At 33.5% G+C, this 20,195-nt stretch overlaps 3 protein-coding genes across 6 annotated transcripts; 1 reads left to right on the plus strand and 2 right to left on the minus strand.

The window, feature by feature from the left end:
* Positions 1-510: 510 nt before the first annotated feature.
* LOC7472492 (KH domain-containing protein At2g38610) lies at positions 511-6,306 on the minus strand. Its single transcript, XM_002323650.4, has 7 exons — positions 5,945-6,306; positions 5,694-5,782; positions 4,565-4,716; positions 2,385-2,501; positions 2,135-2,251; positions 1,816-1,959; positions 511-1,099 (listed from the first exon to the last, which is right to left on the minus strand). Exons 1-7 carry the CDS (start codon positions 6,022-6,024, stop codon positions 953-955), a joined length of 846 nt encoding a protein of 281 aa, XP_002323686.4. The 5' UTR covers positions 6,025-6,306; the 3' UTR covers positions 511-952.
* A 4,623-nt stretch (positions 6,307-10,929) lies between these two features.
* LOC7472493 (NADH dehydrogenase [ubiquinone] 1 alpha subcomplex subunit 1) lies at positions 10,930-12,134 on the plus strand. Of its 3 annotated transcripts, none has more exons than XM_024587294.2 (2): positions 10,930-11,220; positions 11,508-11,557. In XM_024587294.2, the coding sequence occupies exon 1, from the start codon at positions 11,025-11,027 to the stop codon at positions 11,214-11,216; it is 192 nt and encodes a 63-aa protein (XP_024443062.1). In that variant the 5' UTR covers positions 10,930-11,024; the 3' UTR covers positions 11,217-11,220; positions 11,508-11,557. The 3 variants fall into 3 exon arrangements, with proteins under 3 accessions (XP_024443062.1, XP_024443061.1, XP_002323101.1); XM_024587293.2 differs by lacking the exon at positions 11,508-11,557 and adding an exon at positions 11,948-12,134 and having other exon boundaries at positions 10,934-11,220; XM_002323065.4 differs by lacking the exon at positions 11,508-11,557 and adding an exon at positions 11,932-12,134 and having other exon boundaries at positions 10,940-11,220.
* Positions 12,135-16,623: 4,489 nt separating this feature from the next.
* Positions 16,624-19,080, minus strand: LOC7482618 (uncharacterized). Of its 2 annotated transcripts, none has more exons than XM_002323651.4 (2): positions 18,531-19,080; positions 16,624-18,431 (listed from the first exon to the last, which is right to left on the minus strand). In XM_002323651.4, the coding sequence occupies exon 2, from the start codon at positions 17,894-17,896 to the stop codon at positions 16,949-16,951; it is 948 nt and encodes a 315-aa protein (XP_002323687.3). In that variant the 5' UTR covers positions 17,897-18,431; positions 18,531-19,080; the 3' UTR covers positions 16,624-16,948. The 2 variants fall into 2 exon arrangements, with proteins under 2 accessions (XP_002323687.3, XP_024443749.1); XM_024587981.2 differs by having other exon boundaries at positions 16,624-18,443.
* Between the last annotated feature and the right edge of the window lie 1,115 nt (positions 19,081-20,195).

Genomic DNA, 20,195 nt, shown 5'->3' on the forward strand with positions numbered 1-20,195 from the left:
TTTATTTCACAATTTTAATACTTGATATAAACAAAAACAAGAAGAAAAGGTTGGAAATAAGTTAAAAGTCTGATTCAAATAATCCAACAGATCATGCTGCAGGCACAACAATAGCTCCCATCATCCCTGATACTGGTGCGGTGTGCATTTTGCCGGCGACCGCCAAACAGACACTTACATGACAAAATCCTACTACCAAGACAGGCGAGCAAGGATTCGATGCAAAGCCATCTTATTTAAAGACAGGAGAGGTGGCACATGGAAGAGCAAGTACTGGTAGAGCGAGTTGTATCAGCAATTAATCTTTGCAATGGTCGTCAAGCTCAGCATCTCTTTAAATGACATCATGCATATCTACCCTGAGCTTTATATATATATATATTGTCAAATGGTTGGACTATGGCATTAGCTTTGCTAGTTTTGTTCCACATCATTCCAAATATAGTGGAGCCTCTGGCAAAAGAATGGAATACTCTAGACAAAGAAAAGACAAAGAAGGGGGACCATAAATACTCAAAAGTCAATAATTTATCACACTAGTAAAAAATGACACCTACAAAACTCAGATCCATCTAACACTTACAACATTGATATATATTCCACACTCCTCAAGGTTACAACCACAAGAATAAATGCAATGAATATATTAAGTTTTACACAAAAAAGATGACCTTAGCAAACCTAACTCAAGAAACAACTATATAATTCTTTTTTTTTTTCCTTTTTTCATTTAATGTTATCCATTTTGGTCCCTTTTGTCTAGGGGAAAAGAAGAAGAAGAAGAAACAAAAAATAAGAGAAACCCCCCCACCAGAACGAGCACCAGCAAGACTGTTAGCCTAATATCTTTGTAAAACTGTGCTGAATTGAGATGTGTTGGATGGCATACTCTGGGCAGGAGTTTCTGATATAAACCAGTTCAGACAGGAGTAGGAGTGCACATGAGCTCTCATCAGCGTCCTGTTTTCGCGCGTTTCATTCCACTTGTATTGAAAGGAGAGACACTGCCACTTGGCCCTGGACTCTCTTCTCTGAAATTTGAATTTAGCATCGCTAGCTCGCGCAACTGCTGCCTCTTAATAAAATCTTGTGACTCGTCCTGCAGAGAAAAATAATTATTTTACAGAACCAAGGGGAAAGGAAATGCTCTTCAGGTTTAAGTCCCACTAAAAGGGGCAGGGGGGATGAAATGCATAAGAAGAACACGAAGAAGGGGGACAGCCTATCTCTACTGCTTGTGTCAGAGGAGCTAAAAGATGTCATGAGCCAGAACGCCGTTGGTGGACACTCATGTTTCACTTATTTCCAACCTGATATCTTCAAAGGCATCAAGGGAAACAACTTCTAGAAAGGATAAATTTTTATGGTTACTGAAACAACAGAATATATTTGCAATAAGAATACAGTTTCTAAAGCAGAAGAGGGTGATATCTTCAACTAAAAGCTTCATATCTCAACCTTCAAGAAAGCTCCTCTTCACTTTTTAACAGCAAATGCAAGAACCTAGTTCCTCCAGATTTGAGAGCAATAATATTAATTCGGTCCACAAACCTTGAATATGAACTGAAAACCTACATTGGCATGAAACACAGAACTCTCAACTTGTTTGCCATCACATTTGTTCCCAGACAGACTAAAGCCTTGGAAGGACTACCATTTACCAAAGAGGATGAACAGGCTCCAATTATTAGATTTGCAGCTAAACACTAAATTGTAGCACAAAGCATACAAAAGATCGCCAGCACACCATAGTGATAAAAAAATTAGAATTTCATGAAACTTTTAAACAAAAGTGTGAAGAAAGGAGGCAGATACCACGGGTTTGAGCAGTTCTTCTATAATTTCTTGTGCCTGTCTGAGTCTTATGTCAACAATGCTGGCAGGTAAGTCGGCCTCGATTAAGATGTGAAGTGGATCATTCAAGTGCTCATAGCCCGGTCTACCCTTTAGCTTCTCTTCCTTCAGGATGGAACCGGATGAAAATAATTAGGAGCAAACTCAAAAGGCATTAGAAAGGATAAGATTCTACTGGTAAGATCAATCAGTTTTGGCTGTATCATCATTCATTACAGGGAAAAAAAAAAACAGATTTCAGTAGCACTAAAGTGAGAAGGAGTGTGTAGGTTAGCACTACCTTGTCTGGATCCTTGATTGATCCTTTCCCTCTAATGTACACCCGGCAACCTGTGGTAGCTTCTACCCGTTTCAGTGAATTGCCTCTAGGGCCCAGAAGTCGCCCAACAAAATTGAACTAAAATAAAGAAGAAGCCAGCAAATGTTACCACTTAACAATTCTATTTCATTAAAGGAAATTGTGAAGATATGCTCAACCAGTAAAATTTAACAGGACAGCACCAGAACTTGGTGCAACTTGCAATACATACATTTGGATAAGTATCTACTGGAATTTCCAAACGCAAAATTCTCTTCACGGTAAATGAACTAGGGCTTGCAGGTGCACCTTGCCAGTCCATAGTCATTCCAGGAGGTCCACTTAATCTCTGCATGAAGAATTTAACAATATCAGCGCGCCACAGAAGTGGAAGCACAAAGGATTGTTATCAAAATTGTTAACAGAAATAATAAATTGAACTAGACAAAATATCCTCTTCAATCTAAAGCTTCTCCAAGTCATCAAATTAGTAGTGAACCTATAACACTAGCTATCATACCACTGATAAAAAAAAAATTAAAGTGGGAAAGAAAAGACAGCAGCTCTGTTATTAACCACAGCATGTTAAACTAATGACACTTGTTATCAACCTATTACAGACCTTAGGTTATATAACCAAATAGTAAGATGACCCCTTGCCAAAATTATGATAGACTTATTTGCTATCCTCACTTTTTATAATTATACTACAAACTTATGAAAGTTTGGATTTAGAGAATGAATCCTCATTTGGATCAAGAATATTAAGATGAAAGCTAATTTGTGAAAACAGATGTGAAAAGGAGTGTTAAGCATGCAAGTGATCACAATAAAACAGTTATTCAACAGAATATTTGACATTTTAAGCATGTTGGATTTTCCTTCCTCGAACAACCACAATTTTCATAGGCAGCACGATCTTTTGATTACAATAGCATAGCAGCTGGGAGATGCTTTCTGTCTTAATTTGAACTTATTTCCAGGCGACTGCTTTCACAGTGGAATTTGACTTTGATAGTATGAAAGCTAAGATCAGTTTTCAGTTATCTCAAATTGAACAGTAATATACCGTAACCACTTTCACATATTTCTACCAACATTAAAAGTGAAATAGTTGGGACACACAATTCTGACATTCAGGTCATCAACTTGTTGAGGAAAATTTTAAATGTGGATTTCACAGGTGCTAGTAAACTTGGTGCAACATGAAAAGTTATTGGCCCGGGTCTAATCATTAAGAAGAATCATGCCTATCATGCTGTCTCTGAGCTTCTCAGCATTTGAAGTATGCATAAACCTGGAACATACAATGTCAAAGTCCATGTAAGATGAGCTCTTATGGGCTTTTTGGCATGACATGGTGCAAACTATCAGCTGGGTCCCTTTTCATATGTGAAAAGCTTGAGTCCAATTTCAACCTCATGCCATGGAAATAAATGGTTTGCACTCCAATTTTAAATGCATGGCAAAATACTCAAGATGCAGTTGGTACAACACCTGAAGAAATGGTTCAGATTGAGGAACTTAAAACTAGATAAGGTACACAAAAGTAATTTAGGTTCTCCCGATAAGATTATTGAACTAAGAGTTTTGCTAAAGATGACACAAGAACACTTGTTCCATACACTTTAGGGAAAAAGTTTCTTTAGCTTATGGGAAAAACATAATAATAATAATAAATTAAGGCATTGAAACAGCCAGTAAGTCCATGTCTCTCTACTACTGATTTCTCAAGAAAAAAAGTCATCAAATTAGTCACTAATGCACTAAAATATCCTCTTCTTGGTAGCATATCAAATGTTCAAAACAATAGCAACAAAAAGCTATAGAAAAATACGCATGGAAAAGGGAAATCTCAAAATCCAGCAAGAATGCTTCTTTACATTCTTCGGAAGTGTTTGTTTTTGTGATTGGAATTGCTTTTTAGACTGCTTTTTACCTAAAAAGGCATTAAATTAATGCCTTTTTAGGTGTTTTTCAATGGTTTTGATGAGATGATATCAAAAATGAAAAAATAATTGAAAAAACATCATTTTGATGCATTTTCAATTGAAAAGCACTTTTGAAAAGCATTATGCACCGCATTACCAAACACATGAAATTTATGAAGAAGAAAAAAGCAGAAAATGAAGTTAAATCAATCCTACACAAAAAAACTACTTCTTGGTGACATTCTAGCATCTTGCAATGCTATTAAAATCCAGAAAACATTTTTCACGAGAAGTTTTAGTAACATCCATTGAAAAATGAAAATTCAAACCTTTTCACTAGTCACCTCATCTACCTGAAATACAGGCAGGAATGACACCCGAATACCAAGTTAAAGTGGGATCCAAATAGATAACTAAAATGTTAAAGGAAAATAAGGGAAGAAAAATGGGATCCAAATTTGATAACAAAAGAAGCAATTACCTCCTGAGGAAGACCATTCCAGCCACCTAAACCCGTCCCACCAACATTGGAGATAAGGTTCGAAGAAGCCATTGGGCTGGGACTTCTATGCCGTAGTCTGTCAAAGTCTCCAAATCCTTGGTTGGACATCATTCCTGATACCCGGAAAATTTCTACACATAAAAAGAGTATTTATTTAAGAGAGAGATCCAGGGTGATCTTAAAACGAAACATCACTAAATGAAGAATTGAGGCCGTAAGAAAAAGGAAAGAAGGTAACCAAAAAAATAGCTGGAACACAAAGCAAAAGTGAAGAAGAAGAAGAAGAAGAAGAGCAAAATGAATGCATCACATAAGTTGTATCTCTGATACAATGATAATACCATGAAAACTTTTGGTCGAAAAGTTAAAAAAAATTAAACTTCAAATCAGAAAGGGGGCCAACAGAAGACAGCTATTCACACATTTCATGTGCCTGTAACAATTTCCTCTACAGAATCACTGCAAACCAGTTACAAATTCCTGCGCAAGAACTTAAAAGCTCTCAAATTTGCCAAACACAGATCGTGCACACAATTTAATGTCTGACACAAACTAGTATAAACATTTTATGCTGACAGAAACTGCAGACATGAAATATTGAACAACAACGGTCTTTATTGTTTTTCTTCCTTCTCATAACCGTACATGTTTAGTGATTCAGAGAAACAACCTATAATTAGTTAAGACTAACTCTTTTATATAAGTATATGCCTATTTTCATGCACTCAAGATTAATCCAGCCTAAGGCTTTTAGATGGTGTCCAAGTTCATGCTGCAATGCTGCCTGAACCAGACTGGAGATGTTAAATTGCTATTACCAAATGAACTGAAAACAACTACTTCCTAGCCATCCAGCCAACAAGATTACTAACACAGTCTCACAATCAGAGTGAGATGATAAAAAAATGCACATTCGATACACTAACCAAAGTAGATAACAGTGAAAATCAGATGGTAAGAACAGTCAAACACATCTAAACACACAAAGAAGCATATTGAAAAACCAGAGTGATGAAATCAAAGAACATGTTAGCTTAAAAGGAGAAAATAAACCAACAAAAAATCCAGAAAAAAACTAGATCCAAAAATGAAAGACTAAGAAGTGAACCTTGATTTAACAGGCGGCTACATATTGGAAGAATTTGCATGAAAGGTCCAAGCTTTTGATGTTCTGCTAATAACTCTGACAAGTACTGACTGCAAAAGGAGAGTAACAATCAAAACAGATCAAAACAACACAAGTCTCTACACAGACAATACAAAATTGAACAAAAATAAGTAAAAAGACTGAGTCTTTTCCCTTCTTTTGTGAGAAAGAAATGATGGGGTTTACAGAGAGAAGTAGCTAAGCTTGCTTACCTGTCAACATCTGGGGTGCTTCTAATCTGAGGAGAAGCAGCTCTTGCAGGTGAAAAGCTGGGATTATACAAGCCTGACATGGATTTTTTGGTTTGCTTTTGTGAGATTTTTTTGTTTTTTTGTTTTTTGTTTCTTTTTTGAACAAACAAAAGAATATTAAGACTGGAAAAAGAAAAGGCAAGGAAAGAAAGGTAAGGGTTTTGTTGCAGAAGAAAAGGGAGAAACACAATACCATCAATAAAGGAGGAGTGAGTTTTGTAATAATAATCTCCCCCAACAAAAACAAAAACAATTATTTATTAATACTCCTAATAATATTTATCAAAAAATAATATTAATAAAAAAATAAAAGGGTTTGCAACTCACTAGTCCTCTCTCTCTCTCTCTGGACAACAGAACTATCTTTGTGAAATCTTGCAGGATGTAAAGACAAAAGTGCTCTTAATTTTTATTTACCATGTTATTTTCTCTTTCCTTGCATATTTCTTGCTAGTGGCTAGTTGCTATTATAGCTATATTATTTTTAAAGTATTTTTTATTTAAAAATATATTAAAATAATAATATTTTTTATTTTTTAAAATTTATTTATACCATTAAAAATATTTTAAAAAAATTAATTTAAACTAGAAAGTTGAAAAATTTATAAAAATACCAAATATAACTTAACAAGAACAAAATAATTGTCAGGTTGTCTGAGGCTTTTAATTTTAACTTCCTCTCTTCCCATTCAAATTCAATTATCAAGTTATATAAATAAAAGAAAATATTAAAAATTATTTAATTTTATTAAAAAAAAATGATTTTTTTTTTGTGAAAAATAAGGTAGTGGTTGTGCACAGAAAGAGGTGAGAAATTTTCACCGTGGACAGGAAAGGGAAATACAGAGAGAGTAAAAGACTCAGGTGTGTCTTACTTGGCTGTTTATATGGTAACTTTTTTTAGCTCCTTGGGTGTACTGTAGAGAGAGAGGAAGGATCTTGTGGTGGACATGTGTAAACCATGCAGGAAATCAATCAATGTCTGCATTTTGTATTAAAAGGGTCCCACAACAAGTAGAGCGGCCAATGCCACTTGATAATGATATTGCCAACCCAGTCTGAGCTGGACTGGACTCGCTCTTCACTTTATTATATAAACTGCGTCGTTTGATTAAGTCTTGGTTGTGTTCTTCCATATATTCTAATGAAATGTAGTTGAGAGCGATTTTTTTATTCTAATTTCTTAATGTTAGAATTATTAAGAAAATAAAAATATAGACATTAATTTTATTTGATGCTTTTAAAAGTCACTACAGGCGCAGTACAATGTCAGTGTTTGGGAGTGTGTTGATTTTTGTTTTTTTATATAATTTTAAAAGTGTATTTTATTTTAAAAAATATTAAATTAATGAATTTTTTATATTTATTTATAGTTTTGATATAATGATATAAAAAATAAAAAATATATATGAAAAAATTTATTATAATACATTTTTAAGAGAAAAATCATTTTTAAAAAGTATTATATACTACAATATCAAACACATAAGTTCCTGTTTATTTTTGAAGCCATGCCATGTTTTTTTCAAAAATTTTAAGATTTTTTTTGCTTTAAATTAATTTTTTTATGTTTTTTTTATTATTTTGATGTACGAATGTTAAAAATCATAATAAAAATATTATTTTGATACATTTTCAAGCAAAAAGTACTTTGAAAAATAATTATTGACACAATGTCAAGCACTATATGTGTTTGTGATTGAGGTGTGGTTAGGTTTTCTCAGTGGAATCCACACAAAAAAATAACAAAAAACATGTATTTTTAGCTTTTAGATCATGGTTGTTTACGCGGCCACGCCGCACTTTTCAAAAAAACTAAAATTTTTTAAAAAATATATTTTTTTTTATTTTTTTTAATTGCTTTGATGTGTTGATGTTAAAATTAAATTTTTTAAAAAATATTATTTTGATATATTTTTAAACAAAAAATATTTTAAAAAACAATCGTTATCACGATACCAAATATTACCTTGATAAAGTGTGATTTTATATTTTAAAAAAATTATACTTAAAAAACACTTAATTTTATCTCACTGCACCTTATTCTCAAACACAAATGATCTCAAAATATGAAGTATTGTCATCTAATATACAGCTTCTGATAATTTTTACATGTTATTAAGAAAATATTAGATAAAATAATAAGTTATTTCATAAGAACACTGATATAAGAATAAATTATAAGAAAATCATGATCCATAAACAAAATTTATAACGATGATACAAAATAGGTTTTGCTCCTTTTTTTTGTCCTACATACACACTTCTTTTTTTCACTTCCAAGATTAATTCGAAATTTTGCACTCCATAAAGCATAGGTTATACTCAGGTTTTGGACCGCGCTTCATTACAGGTCACATAAAAATCAAATAATTTCATTAAATATATATATATATATATAGTTATTTTTACCTTTATATGATGAAATATTTGAAATAATAATTAAAAACTCAATTAATGTATCAAAATAAATTAATCAATCACCATAAGAATTAATAAATGGAAGAAAAAAAAGTTGGTATTGCTTGTCCGACAAAGCGAGCAAACAATAAATTATTTGCCTCACTTAAATGATGATTTGATTATAAATAAATATCTTTTTCATTTTAGTCTTGTTTAACCATAACTTAAACGTAAAAGCAAAGAACTGCCAAAGGATTAAATCGGAGAAAAAAAAATAGGGACTAAAATGAAAAGAGGATGAAAAAATGTATCAACCCGGGTTAATACACAAACTTTACAACTTGGATCATTGACATGACCATGATGAGTTGATCCAACTGTATAATTTGTTCCTTTTTTTTCTTCCTTTATTTTCTTCTCAGTTGGATCTTTATTGGGTCTTAATTGATCACAAATCAGATAACTCTATAACTAAATAGAAGAGTTATAAAAGAATTTAAGTTAAAAAATATGTCATGTCATGTTGATTTCAATCAACTTTAATTAACAATGAAATTTAAAACCTAGGACTAAAGATAATCCCAAATAGGCATAATTGTTTGAAGGGAGGTGAAAAAAAATATGATGAAATTGCATTTTTTTTAATTTTAGGTTAAATAAAAAAAAATTAATGTTAACAAAGGGTTAAATTTTATTTTTTTAAAATTTTAAAGGGGAAATGCATTAAAAAACCTCGAATGTGGTATAATAACCTGTCAAATCACTGATTCGTGTTAAGAAGTCAACCAGGTCTAATATTTTTTTTAATTAATGTTTCACATCAATAAATAATAAAAAGAATTGCAAAAAAATAGTTGCACAATAAATAATCCACGGTGCTTTGCTTTCCTTTTTTTTTTGTTTTCGAATTTTTATTGTGATTTTTTTAAATCTATTTTTGTCGAGATTGTTAAGAATTTAGCTTCGTAATTTGCTTCTTTTTATTTTTCTTTTACATGAGATTAACGTGGTTTACAGGTTTGCCAAGGTAACTCGGGTTGCTCTAGTTTACGAGTTTGGTGGGTTGTCTTTTTTTTTCTTTGAACTTAACTTTATTTTATAGTCTATTTTCTTTCTCATATAGTTAAAAAATAGTTTTTGAGAAAAATCATGTTATTAAACCTTATAAAGTAACATAAATTAAAGGGTGTAAGGAAAACGTTATTCAACCACACACATTGCACTATAAATGACAATAGTAATCTATGGTATTTTGCTTTCTTTCTTTTTTCTTTATGTTTTTGAATTTTTGTCATGATTTGTTTTCAATTTTTTTTTTATCAATTTCATCTTTTAATATTGGAATGGTTGAGAATCCAGCTTCATAATTTGTTTCTTTTTATTTTTCCTTTCTATAAGGTTAGCATGGTTTGCGAGTTTGTCAGGGTAACCCGGGTTGCCCTGGTTTACGAATTTGGCGAGGTGTTTTTTTAATTGAACTTGACTTTTTTATCGTCTATTTTTTTTCTCATATAGTTAAAAAAATAGTTTAAAAAAATGTTATGTTATTAAACTTTATAAAATCTATGGACCTATTCACAAGTTTGACTGATTGACTTAGTTCGTGGGCCTGACAGGTTTAAATTTTTTAAACTGGTTTTTTTTCATCCTTAGATACTGGATTAATTAGGAATTCCATTTCATAATTGGTTTTGTTTTGCCTTTTATGTGGCTATCGTAATCAAAAAAAAAATCTCGGTATTGGATCGGTATTTGATTTCACAATCATCTATTTTTGTTATTATATAGTTAAATAAAAAATAGATTAAAAAAAATTATTATCCTAGTGAAGTCCATAAGCCAGTTCACAGGTTTAGCGTACTAACTCGACTTACCCGATTCACAGGTTTGATAAGTTGACCAACAAGTATGATATGCTTTTTTTTTTATCTTTTAATTGTTTTTAATTTATTTCCTTTCAATTTTATCATTTAATATTGAATTAGTTGGGAAATGGTCTGCATTATTGATTTTTGTTTGCTTTCTAGGAATAATGTCTCAAATAAGTGTTTATTTTTAGGTTAATGCTCAATTTTATGAGCATCTATTTTTATCATATAATTAAATATAAAATATAAAAAATTATTAAATCCAATAAAGTCCATGACCCAGGTCGCGAGGGAGGTCGATCCGATTTGTTATTGTCTCAAATTTTTTTAAAAAAATTATCATCATGAAGTTTTTTTAAAAGCTAAATCATGTTTTTATCGATCATCAAGTTTACATTTAGACTTATGAAATCAATCGAGTTAGCTCTCACACGATTTAATTAAAATTTTGAGTTAAACAGAGAGTTAAATCAGGAGGTTTCAAAATTAACCCTCTTGATTAGATTTAATAATACTATTAAAAAATTATTCATACTTTTAATATATTTTTATATTTTTAAAAAAATTAATATTAACATGTGAATATACTAGTACCAATAATGAAGGCACTAGAAAACCCGACCGGGGTAACAAGAAAACGAATTGGAGCGATTGGTTTTGTTCTCAGGAGGTAGTACTATAATAGAGGCACCCAACCAACCGGGCTGGACAAGATTAAAAAAAAAAAAGAGAAGAGAAGAGCGGAGCAGAGAAGAGTGGATCGAGAAAAAATGGGATGGAGATGGGTAGAAGCAGTATTGCCATTAGGAATCATAGCAGGAATGCTTTGCATAGCTGGTAACGTTCAGTATGTCATCCACACGAAAGCTCATGGCCGTCCTAAGCACATCGGCAACGATATGTGGGACGTCGCTATGGAGAGAAGGGACAAAAACCTCATCTCCTCCTCCTCCTCCTCCTAGTCTGGTAATCCCCCCCTTTTTCTCTCTCTCCTTTAAATTATTTTGCTCGTTAATCAAGGTTTTCAGTTGAATTGGAGAATTAGGGTTTTTTCAATCTCAATTGAATTGATTAGGGTTTCCATTAGCTTCCCATTTCTTATCAGAAATAATGCCTCCTCCTACTCACTCCATCACCTAAATATTCGAAAAGGGTTACGTTTTTTAGACGATGCTTGCTTAGAAAAACGTAAAAGAGGTGAAATTATGAATGCTACAAATCAGTAACAAATATTTGTTTATCCTACACTTCAGCTCAGCTGAGTGCAAGCTGAATTGATTTGGAAAATTTGACAGCGAAATACTAAAGGTAGCCATCGATCTATCTTGTGGTGTTTCTGGGTTTGTCAATTTTATTTGATTGATATTTAGTTTCCATTTATGTTATTAGAAACATGGTTTTCAAATCATGGTAAGAGTTGGATATGAGTTGATGTTTAAGATCATAAAGTTAAATATTTGAGGGGTTGGAGATTTCTATTTGTTGATTTTATGCTTCAGCTTATGTCATTGAGAAATCAAATTATGTGTTGTCTACCATATCGTGTAGCTTTAAGGAGAATGTTGTGGTCGCGAAAAGCTTCTGTATATCTCCCCTCCAGTTATTCTCTCTTTGTGATCATGATTGTTCATTTACTCAGAATTTATTGTTGTCAACTTCTTATGATATCCAATGCAGGAAGCCTTTCCTACAGACTCCAGAAGAGAAATAAAGTGCGCATCTGACATCCCAGTTATCTAAGGAAGTCCTATGGGCAGTATCAGCTTGATCTTCCTTTTGTTTTGCATATGAATTTCTGTCAAGCAGTTGATCTCATAAGACAAATTTTCAGACTCCTTATCCTCTGTTTTTAACTATGGGAATGAAATTGGCTTTTTACAGATTTGTTGCTATGATAATCCATGTTACATTGTTTTTCTTATGTTTGCTACTTGACTGCAATAGTTGAGGATCTACTCAATGTTCATTGTTCATGAATGGCTTGTGTCTGTGAGATGCATTCTTAGAGTTGAGAAGTTTTCATAGGAATTCCAGGTCCAATGTTTCAAGTGCATCATCAAATTATAGAGGTCAAGGACAATTAAGAATTAGCAGATTGCAGCTTCCTTATTTAGTGAAAAAAAAGAAGCTTCTGCTAGTTTGTTACAGCTTTGCTGGGCTTGGCGATCCTAGTAACACGTGCTCATAATAAAGACCATCAGTTTGGAGTTGGTTTCTACCCTAGTCCTTTTTTCCCCCCAGTGTTGCTAGGTCAAGCAAGCAAGCAAGCGTATCAAGCAAAATTGGTGAAGATACCGAAATAGATTGTGGCACAAATCGTACCTAAAAGCTGGTTAGAAAAGTAGATTGCTTTATAAACTTTGTTGAAAGGTCAATAATTTTTAGAATCGGTGACCTTCTTTTCTTGTCTTTATTTCTACGTGTCATTTATTTTTGGAATTTGTTTGGTTAATTTCTCTTGGAACCAAACGATTGAAATAATATTTTAAAAAATGCTTAACTCCAACATGATTTTCAAATAATATTTAGTTTTTTATACTAACTAGTAATTATATCTCATGCTCTGCATGTGATTCTTGATGTTTTCTCTTATTGAAATGAGTGAAGTAGTAATATATAACAATTTATTTATGATATTATTAAGTGCGAATAAGTAATTTCTGAATTTTAAAGTAATAATCATCCATAGATTGCCATGATTTCAAACATTAGTGATTCATATATCATTTTCTTTAATTTCTTCAACAGCCATTTTAATTCTTGTTTTTTTTTAAATAATAAAATTTAATTTTTCAACAATATTTCATGATAAGATGACAGGGACAATGAAATCCAATATATTTCTGAAAATAATTAATTATATGGGAGTTTTACAATGTTATTATCACTATATTATATGCATAACAATCAATTTATTTTTGTATTCATACCAAACATTTTTATACAATACATATATATATATATATATATATATATATATATATATATATATATATATATATATGATGGTGTTATAGGATACAACTAAAACAATCAAGGCTTAATTATAAGTCAATGATCTTTTAATTTACATATAATGGATTATGTATCTTAAAAAAGAAAAAAAATATTTTCTTAATATTTTTTTTAAAAAAGAATACATGCATAAAGAAAAATAATCATGCGTGTTTTTATATAAAAAATTCTTAGAAAAGGCAAGGATGAATTAACTCATTGAATTTTTTCCCACCGGCACTAACTCATTCGGAATCAAATCTATAAGACGACATAGGAAGACCATGAGCATAATCAAATCCAAATAAAACTCTGAATTTACGAATAAATAAAGGACTCTCTATCTACATATCTTGATAATGATAAAAGCACAAACCCTACTACTTCCATCTATATCTCTCTGTTTATACATAAATATATGTCCACACAGCCATCTCTCAGAGAACTGATCACCACGACAAGACAAGTGCTAGGCTCCTTGGAAATGGAGAGACAGCAAACAAACACCCTCGAAGTTGGATTTTAACTACACATTGAGTGTGTTCGATTGCAGATTTAGTTCTCTAGCAGTCACAGGTCAAATGAACCGTGAGATTCAATGAATTACTGATCCATATAAGCAACAGCAGCAATCCTATCCAAGGTAGGGATAACAACTCTAGGAACTTCAGTTCCTTACACCAAACATAATCACATTGGAGCGCAATCATACCATTACCAACCAGAAGATTTAATATTCCACGTAAATCCTTAAATCCCAGGTATACTCTTAAACGAGAACCATATACACCCTTCAGAGGAAATAAAACAACCCTCTCTTCTCCATTCTTACAAGTTACAACCCTCATCCATAACCTTTTCCTTTCACCACATGCATAGAAAGCCAGTACACAGAGATAAAATGAATGTGCTGACAACGAAGAGAAAGTAAGAGAGTTAATGAGTTAAGCCACATAGACAAGGCTGTAGAGAAGGGGAAAACAGTAGCATTGTTGAACAAGTGTCGCTAGAAAAGTTACTGGCCTGGTGAACAATATCCGGTCTATAAGTCTGAGAGACAATTAGGATAAATGATTTGAAATGACAGAAATTCACTCTAAAACTATTTCAAAAACATATTTATTTTATGCTTTTCTCTTCGTCCCTTCAACCATATACATTTATGTCCCTTCTATATTTGTCTTTTTTGTCCTACAACACTAACATGTTCTTTGGTAGGAGAAAAGAAGCATGTTTGCCATGATGGAGACCTGGTACCTCTGAAGGAAGGCACATAGCATATTAGTGAGCATAATATTGATTGAAAACTATGCTAACTCTGTACTAAAAATTAAAAATACTCTGAAATACATATAAACTAAACTATACAGTATAGTACTTATATTGTAATATTCAAACAGAAACGAAAAAAATATATATATTTCTGAAAACAGATGATACATTAATATATTTCAGGATTAGCTTCCACAACAAGAAGAAGAAACAAAGAGTGAAAAAAGAAAACGGCTAGCAGGATCAGAGGAAACCACTGCTCCATATGATGACCAATGGAAAAGGCTTTTAATGGTAACAAGGAAGAAAGAACTGCACAAATGGAAATATTGATGGGTACTGTAGTGCATGTTAGTTGTTACAAGGGATGGACTCACTGACTCGCGAGCTAGCAACACCACCACCATGGACATGGTGTGTAAAGCTTGCTAGCCAAGCTGTAGACATATATTTCTCGTAAATATTTGTGTGCGTGCGTGTGGTTTTCAACCCTTATGGAAACCAGGAATCGAAGACAAGTGTATTCGAGGAGGAAAACATAATCAAGCAAACAAAGAAAAGAAAACGATGCAGACAGACACATGCATATATACGAGTTTTCATGTGTGCTTGTGATTGGATCTTCTTTACTGTCTTTTGTCAACAGAATGGCCTTTCCATAGGTCCTTTAGGTTAGGTCTACTACTGTTTGTTTGGGCTCAAATGACCAGCCCTCGAAAGATTTCTTCCTTTCTGCTATTATTTTTTTTTTCTGATGATTTTGAAGACAGAAAAAAAGGCACAAAACACCTTATGTTAACAAATAATCTGGTACAAGTAAAGCTGGTGAGCATTATTGTTTTATCACTGCTCTCATTGATTTTCCCTACTTAAATATTGCTGGTGAGCACCATTATTGTTTTCTTAATGCTCTCCTTGTTCTTTTCTGCTATTTTAACAACCAAATCATTTTTTTGTTGCATGGAATAAATCCACTTAAAAAATAGTGATGACATCGACAAAACTTGCTTTTGGAACTTGGGGCACATAACATAGAATTCTTTAGCATCTGGTGGATATTTGACTAAAGACAAGCACAGCACTTCCACTATCAAAACAAAGATCCGATCAATTTGGACGGCCAGTGGCTAAACAGCTGCTGATGGTCATGGGAAGAAAGGATTCCTTTGCCATTTGCTGTCTTCTGAAAGAGGATTACTAAATTAATTAATATCTGAAAAAATCCAAAGCCATAACAGTGTAGAAAAGGGCTGACTGTAAATCTGAAAGTGCTTTGGTTTTGAGTTGACTGAGTGTCTCTGGTATGGTCATGTGTATGTATGCAGAGGTCAAATTTTTACAGTATTAAATATAGCATGCACACACACATCCCATGTAGTTATAAATGTAAGAGACTAAGAGTCTCTCATCTGTCTCTTTCATGGGTAGATAGTAGATATCTACACCAGAAGCAGTCAGTGTAGGGCTCCAAGCCTCCAACTATAATTTTTCTGATTTCCAGTAATATATGAATATGACAACTTGGCCTGCTGATGGCTTCAAGTCATGAATAAGACTGTGCCATTGCATTGCCTCTTTCAGTCTATATTTTTCTCTGCTTTGTTGTTGGCCGGACACACAGATGCAATGGGGAAGGGATAGGAAGTCTAAGAGTAAGAATGTAGAGAGGGGAATTCTATAATAGCAACCCCATTAAGAAGTCAGACACTTAATTTCTTAAAAGGAACAGGAAAATGTTTCTTGGTAAAGCAACACCGAGCATTTAATTATCAAAGAAACATTCCTAAACATAAGCAAAAGAGCAAAACCCAATTTCATGCTGATAATGAGAGAAAATTATCTTTCACGGCTGTCACAAGAACACGCAAATGCAATCAGTGCAGAGTATGTTTTCCTGGTCGCTGTGAGGTTAGAAATTAACAAGCTGAAATAAAGCTCAACGAATAGACTCAAGCCTGATATTAGATAAAAAGGAAAGGGACTCAACTGGAATGGTTGAAGCCGTAGCTTGTTAAAACCAAACCAAGCTTATCCTCAGGTTATCATGCTCCTAAAACTGAGATTACTGATAATCTAAAGGCAGTGTTACCAGAGAAAAACACAGAAAACAATCTGTAATGGAAGGCACCACAGAAATTTTTATTCCTTGTCAATGGGAAAACTAAACTCATCACATATGAAATTACTTTTTGCTAAAATGCACACCACAATGAATCATAAAACTATGGAGGGTTTGTGAGTGATAACAGATTTACACAAACATTCTATATTACTCACACTACAATGAAAAGCCTACCAGAACCAAACAAGACGAGGAAGAAGACACCACCAAAAAAAGATGTGAATGGAAGAATATTTGAATACGGGAATGGAGCTTGAATTAAGAATGAGTGTGGAAAAGAGGGAGGACTTGTACAGGTGGGAGGAGTTATGGCACATATTCATTCTCAAGGGTCGGTTGTGTTCGGGTAACCATCGCTGCTGGTGCTTTCGTTTCCCCAACCGATGTCATCTGTAGGGATTCCCCCACCTCTGCAGCCCTCTCCATCTGTTGCATTTTCTTCCTCTGTTTCAACTTCTGCGCCCACAATACGAAGAATGACAAAAACACCAACAGCAATAATCCACCCAGGACAGACCCAACAATTATCCCAACTTTTTTAGAGTTCTTCTTTCCCCGTCCACTTGGTACAGGACCCACATTCGGAGGAGATGGACTAGGAGATACTGGTGTTGGAGAAGGGGCGGGCGACTCAGCAACTATTGAAAAATGCCCTTGTTGGGTCGTTAAGCATACATTTCCAGAAGACACGTTGCTAAAAGTTGGACGACCCTGTAAATCAAACCCCACACACTTTGCAATAGACCCAACTGGAGGTGATTGCACATCCGGGAATGTGATATTTAGGGGATCGCCAGAAACCCTGATGTCCAACTCACGCAAATTCGTAGCAGATAAGTTTGAAGCACTGTAAGCAATAAGTCCCAAAACTGGAGCAAGGTAAGCATAACCAGGCAGCGGGTAGTATGTCAAAGACCAATTGCCCAGATTTTGGTAGACCAAAACAAGCCTCTCCACATACTGCACCACCACCACTCCTTCGGGAATCCCAAACTCTTTGTACATCTTAACACCTTTTCTTCTCAAGCTCCCACTCCTGAGCCTCATGGCAGCAATCTTGATCCCAGTCAAGTTCGAAGGAACAGTCCCATCATATGCAATGCCAGTCCTAGGACGAACAAATGCTCTATAAGCATAGTCTTGGAGAAGAGCATCAAGGGGACGCGCACTATTTATTGACTGAGCAATAATCCCCGGCAACCAGACGATCAATGTAAGAAGAGAAAGCATCGCGAGACTTCGAAGAAGCCCCATCGATGCTTTGGAATGTTGGAATTCAGCAGAATGCCACTCAAAAAACCTTTCAAAACCCAAAAGTAAAACCACCCAAAAAGCCAGCCCCCACAATCTCTATCCTTAGCAATAACCCCAAATCCAAACAAGAAACTAAAAAACTCAAACTTGAAGAGCTATTGCAGCCAAGTTTTTCCGAGGAAACTTCAACAGCAATAAACCCTCAGAATTGCAAATCGATGGTTGGTGGGGGGACAGGTCTGTCTATATCTCTAAAAAAATGTGAACAACGGATACTGTATAAAAGAACCCCAGATTCGCCAAGTCGAGAAAATAAAGCAGCTTTGAAAGGTTCAACGGTGAAAACCCTTTATATATTTTCTCTCTCTTTTGCAATTGCTTGTGCAAGACGCTCTCTTATGGTTATAGACTCAAATCAAGCACAAGACTTCGCGAATCTCTGCAGCATTTTCTCAATTAGACTCAGGATTAAAGGACCAATCTTCACAATTACAGCAACTAATTAAAGGCGCTGAAATTAATCAAATCCTGTCCGCTGATGAAATGACTGCAAATTAATACACATTCCAAATAAAAACCATATAATCCAAAACTAACGTAGATTCAGCCACAAAGATAGAGACTTTTTTATTACCTGAATTCAGAATTCCAAATGGGAGTTTCAGTTGACAAAAATTAGAGGCTTGTAATTGGCTTTTCTTCCTCAAAACCATGCAGTTGAAGATTCACATTATCCAAGCAAGAATCTTGAGATAATAAATCATGATTAAGAGTAGGCAGCAACTGTAAAAGGAGGGACCTTTTTAACAAAAACCCATCTGCATTATGGTTGAATCAAGACAGTAACAAAATAATCAATTTTGCTTTTGGAAATGACCCCTACACTCCTCTCTTTTAGCTCATATATGGAAAAAGGAGGGTGGGAGAGAGAGAGTGAAAAAAGTTTATAAGAAGGAAATCTAAAGGGCAAGCAGGAGATACGCTCTGTAGATGATGATGAAGATGACCCAGTGTAGAGAGAGAGAGAGATTAGTGCTGCCGCTTTGCTGTGGCTGCTGCTGCTACTCTAAAACAGTAAAAGAGCGATCCCTGTTGTTGGTGAACAATCAAAATACCATCAAAAAATAGAAAAAAATAATAATTAATTTGATTTACAGATGTGTAAAACACTTGCTAAGCCCCTCCCCCCACCCACATGATTGTTCTTCCTTTTTGTTACTGCTTTACCCATCATTCGTCATCTATAGACATACATGTCCCTTGGACCATTTTCTTTTTTAGTATTTTCCTTTTCCTTTTCTTTTTTGAAGTCTCCCAAATCTCAACTTATAATTTCTTTTTACAATACAGAAAGTATTCTCTATTGGATATTATTTTAGTAAAAAGAAGTGTGAAGATTTATATATATTTTTTTTTTGGAAAAAGAAGAAAAAGGGGAACCCAAGAAATGAGGGCAAATGAGGGACCTAGAAATGTTAATGCCATGAACAAACACAGGAGGTTTATTCAATGAGAAGGACTCCTCTGGAACACGACAGGGGAGACCTTCCGGTCATCCACATCCTGCCAAAGAAAAGGGTATTTTATGTTAAGATCAGAAGATATTTCTGGAGAGAGTTTTATTCCACAATTCCCAATAAACTCAGGATTATTATAGTTTTAGAACACAAATCAAGATTATCACGGTGCAAAACTCACGTTACAAGTCGGTCAAATCAAGTTTAAGTTAATTAAATCATTAAATTGATTTTGATTTTTAACTCGATGAACTGGGTATTTTTTTTTTTTTTCAATTCATACTGGATTGGTCGAATAACAGCCTGATTGGATGATTTTAGAAACTCACCAACCCCCACGCAATTATGCCAGGCTATTTGCTTCATTTTCTGTCTCAATAAAGTGATCTATTTTAAATAATAGTGTTAAGCTATGATTAGCACATTTTTAGATAATCCCACTACTATTGTTTGGTGGGAATATCAAGCATGATTTGATTATTTAAATTTAAATTTAAATTTAATAATAGTGGTTTTACCAATCCTTGTTTTTATATGTAATTTAGCATGGTGGATTATAATTTAATTGTGATTTTATAATTCATGAATGAAAATATAATTTACTTTTTAAATTTATATTTTATTTTATAAAAATAATTCTTAAAAAATAATTAAATGGAATTGAATTGGATATCCATATTTTTAATAATTTTGATCATATTAAGATCAAAAAAGGTTTAAAATTCTTACCTGATCTATTCATACACATCATTTTTAATAAAATTATCTGTTTATATATATTG

Source organism: Populus trichocarpa, chromosome 16 (genome assembly GCF_000002775.5).
Source record: "Populus trichocarpa isolate Nisqually-1 chromosome 16, P.trichocarpa_v4.1, whole genome shotgun sequence".
NCBI classification, from domain to species: Eukaryota; Viridiplantae; Streptophyta; class Magnoliopsida; order Malpighiales; family Salicaceae; genus Populus; species Populus trichocarpa.

What these genes read in the sequence shown, in the direction of transcription:
- LOC7472492 (XM_002323650.4), bottom strand. Translation starts at nt 6,024, where the DNA reads ATGTCAGGCTTGTATAATCCCAGCTTTTCACCTGCAAGAGCTGCTTCT. An exon ending in TAGCCGCCTGTTAAATCAAG is followed by an intron (nt 4,717 to 5,693) that starts GTTCACTTCTTA and finishes TTTTATGTGTAG; the next exon opens with AAATTTTCCGGGTATCAGGA. An exon ending in GGAATGGTCTTCCTCAGGAG is followed by an intron (nt 2,502 to 4,564) that starts GTAATTGCTTCT and finishes TTCTTCATGCAG; the next exon opens with AGATTAAGTGGACCTCCTGG.
- LOC7472493 (XM_024587294.2), top strand. Translation starts at nt 11,025, where the DNA reads ATGGGATGGAGATGGGTAGAAGCAGTATTGCCATTAGGAATCATAGCA.
- LOC7482618 (XM_002323651.4), bottom strand. Translation starts at nt 17,896, where the DNA reads ATGGGGCTTCTTCGAAGTCTCGCGATGCTTTCTCTTCTTACATTGATC.